The following is a 2,457-nucleotide window of genomic DNA, read 5'->3' on the forward strand; positions in this document are numbered from 1 at the left end:
ATGGAGACCACAACTTTTCTCACTTTTCCACCAATTTTCATCCGTGCATTATGCCCAAAATGTACAAAGTGACTGTGACGTGGCCTTTAAACACAGTGAACTCACTTGGTCACTTCTTTGCAGCCGTAGCTGATTCCAACAGCAAGAGCTTTCTGCAGGTTATCCAGAGATGCGTTTGTACAGTTTGTCCTGAAACATTAGCAGGATGCATTCTCAGATTATGTCTTCAGTCAATTTGAAACATCCACACTGTATTTAAAGGCGTAAAAAGGTGAGTTTGGCTGAGCTTTATTCCACTACTTAACAATCCAGGCTTTAATGTATATAAAATATGATAAATGTTAAAACTACTGTATGTGGAGTTAATGTAAAGCCTTACACTGCATTCTCCTCTATGACCAGAACAACATTCATCCGTTTCACGTTGGGCGATCTTAACCTTTTCACCTCGATGCTCTCAAAAACGCTGCAAACAGAAAACATTTTAGATTATCACTGAAAAATGTTTTAAAACAAAAATAAATGTATATTTTACAATTTTATAGAGACAACTTTTAGATACAACTTTCAATTCTTAAAAAAAAAAAAAAAATATATATATATATTGTGGTTTTCTTACTAAATTAATGTTTAAATTAATGTTTAATATTATTAAAAAGTAATAAAAAGGCTAATTCTGTGTTTGCCTTTAGAACGGGTGCTCATTATACAAAAAGGAAACACATAGCGAACCTCCCAGGAGAGAACGGCGTCATAATGGATCCACTCAGCATCGCCGAGACGTCACCACAGGCAGCATCTGCAAACTGCCCGCACAATCAACCAATCAATCAATGAGGACCTTTCATCAACATGACATTAAAGACATATATAAAATGTAGGGTGAGACAAAATAAAATAAAACACGATAGACTAAAACAACATTTAAAAGAGGAATTTAAGATGGTGAGAAACTAGATTTTAAATTTGTAAGTTAATATACAAGTATACAAATGATCAACCATAACATCCATCAAATACTTTAAATTCAAATAAATAAAAAAGTTTATTAAATTAGTTTAAAAAAATCAAAGTTAAAAAGATGAATATTTGATGTCGGTTTAAAAACAAACACAAAACTGAAAAATTCTGTTGAGATTTATTTAAATAAAACATAAAATATTGACTTAAATTTGCCTAAAAACTATGGTAAAAAAATCACTTTGCTGTTTTCTGGTCTTGTTTAGGCTTTAGACATTTGTTTGTGTTTTTCGTAAGAAAATCAGCTTTTAGGAAAAAAGTGAGAAACTTTAGGACCCAAAAAGTTTTAAAATGTTTTTTTAAGTTAGGAGAAATAATTTTTAGAGTTCTACGTTAGCGCATAAGATTTGTGTTCTTTTGGTTTTAGATCTATGTGGACGAGAACAACACATCCACACAATCTGTTCTTCATGTAATCCTTTTCGTTCATGCTGACACTTCATCAGGTTAACTTTCATTTTTAAGCTTGTGCGAGTTTTAAAAGCAGCTTAAATGCAAAATTCCTAAAAGTTTAATGTTCTGCTGAAATTACAAAAAAAATAAATAAATACCAAGATTTTTTTTAATTTCTTTATTAAAATTTAACATATATTTTAATTATTTTTCAGCTGTTTTATCTTAAAACTTGAGGGTTAATTTGTGTGGGAAGGACAAAAGTTCAAAAATGCGGGTAAAATTGGGCAAAAGTTACCTAAATAAACATAATATGTTATTTTGGAAAAAAAAAATACATCATTAAAATTGAATATTGAAAAACATGCTTGTAAGAAAAACCTTTGCTGCCATCTAGTGGTATTTTGTGACAATTAAAAAACAAATTTTTGCTCATCAATTTTGATTTTTTGACATTTTTACAGAAAGAACAAAACTATATTGTGATGATGCCAATCCACATATCATAAATAATATTTTTTTTAATTTAAGTGTTTATGTTCTTTTGATAAATTGATTGTGTGGATGAATGAATTTACTAAATAAGTTACAAAATTCAGTTGTATGGCAGAGATATTCTTGAACATGACACAAAATAATCATATAAATCCAGATTTGTACTAGTTTTTATTTTTCTTGATTCATTAAAGACCTTTTTTGTTGTGCATGTAGTTTATTATGAGATTTACAGAGTGGTTAATGTTAAGGTTTAGGATCATTTGTTGAGATTGAATTTAAAATTTGACTTAAATTAAACATGTTATTGTAGTTTTGAGGGAAATTCACTTTAGAACTTTATTAAAACTGCATAAAATTCATTAAAAAGTCTGGTCCCTCTAAACCAGAGAGGGCCTCTGGAACCGTGTGGGCTGCTGCTCAGGAGAATGCAGAGCGGCTCCAAGGACACAAACACAAAGCCTCATTAGTCGTGTTTCCATTAACTCTGAAATTTCGAAAAACGGAATTTCGATATTAAATTATCCTAATGGAAACACCACAATTTCG

At 30.2% G+C, this 2,457-nt stretch overlaps 1 protein-coding gene across 1 annotated transcript in view; it reads right to left on the minus strand.

The window, feature by feature from the left end:
• Positions 1-2,457, minus strand: part of LOC112151048 (ADP-ribosyl cyclase/cyclic ADP-ribose hydrolase 1) — a gene marked incomplete in the record, with an annotated part of 10,700 nt that overhangs the window by 1,356 nt on the left and 6,887 nt on the right. The window contains 3 exon segments of the mRNA XM_024279661.2: positions 106-189; positions 380-466; positions 733-806. Coding sequence (XP_024135429.1) covers positions 106-189; positions 380-466; positions 733-806 — 245 coding nt within the window.

This window comes from Oryzias melastigma, linkage group LG20 (genome assembly GCF_002922805.2).
Source record: "Oryzias melastigma strain HK-1 linkage group LG20, ASM292280v2, whole genome shotgun sequence".
Taxonomy (NCBI): domain Eukaryota; kingdom Metazoa; phylum Chordata; class Actinopteri; order Beloniformes; family Adrianichthyidae; genus Oryzias; species Oryzias melastigma.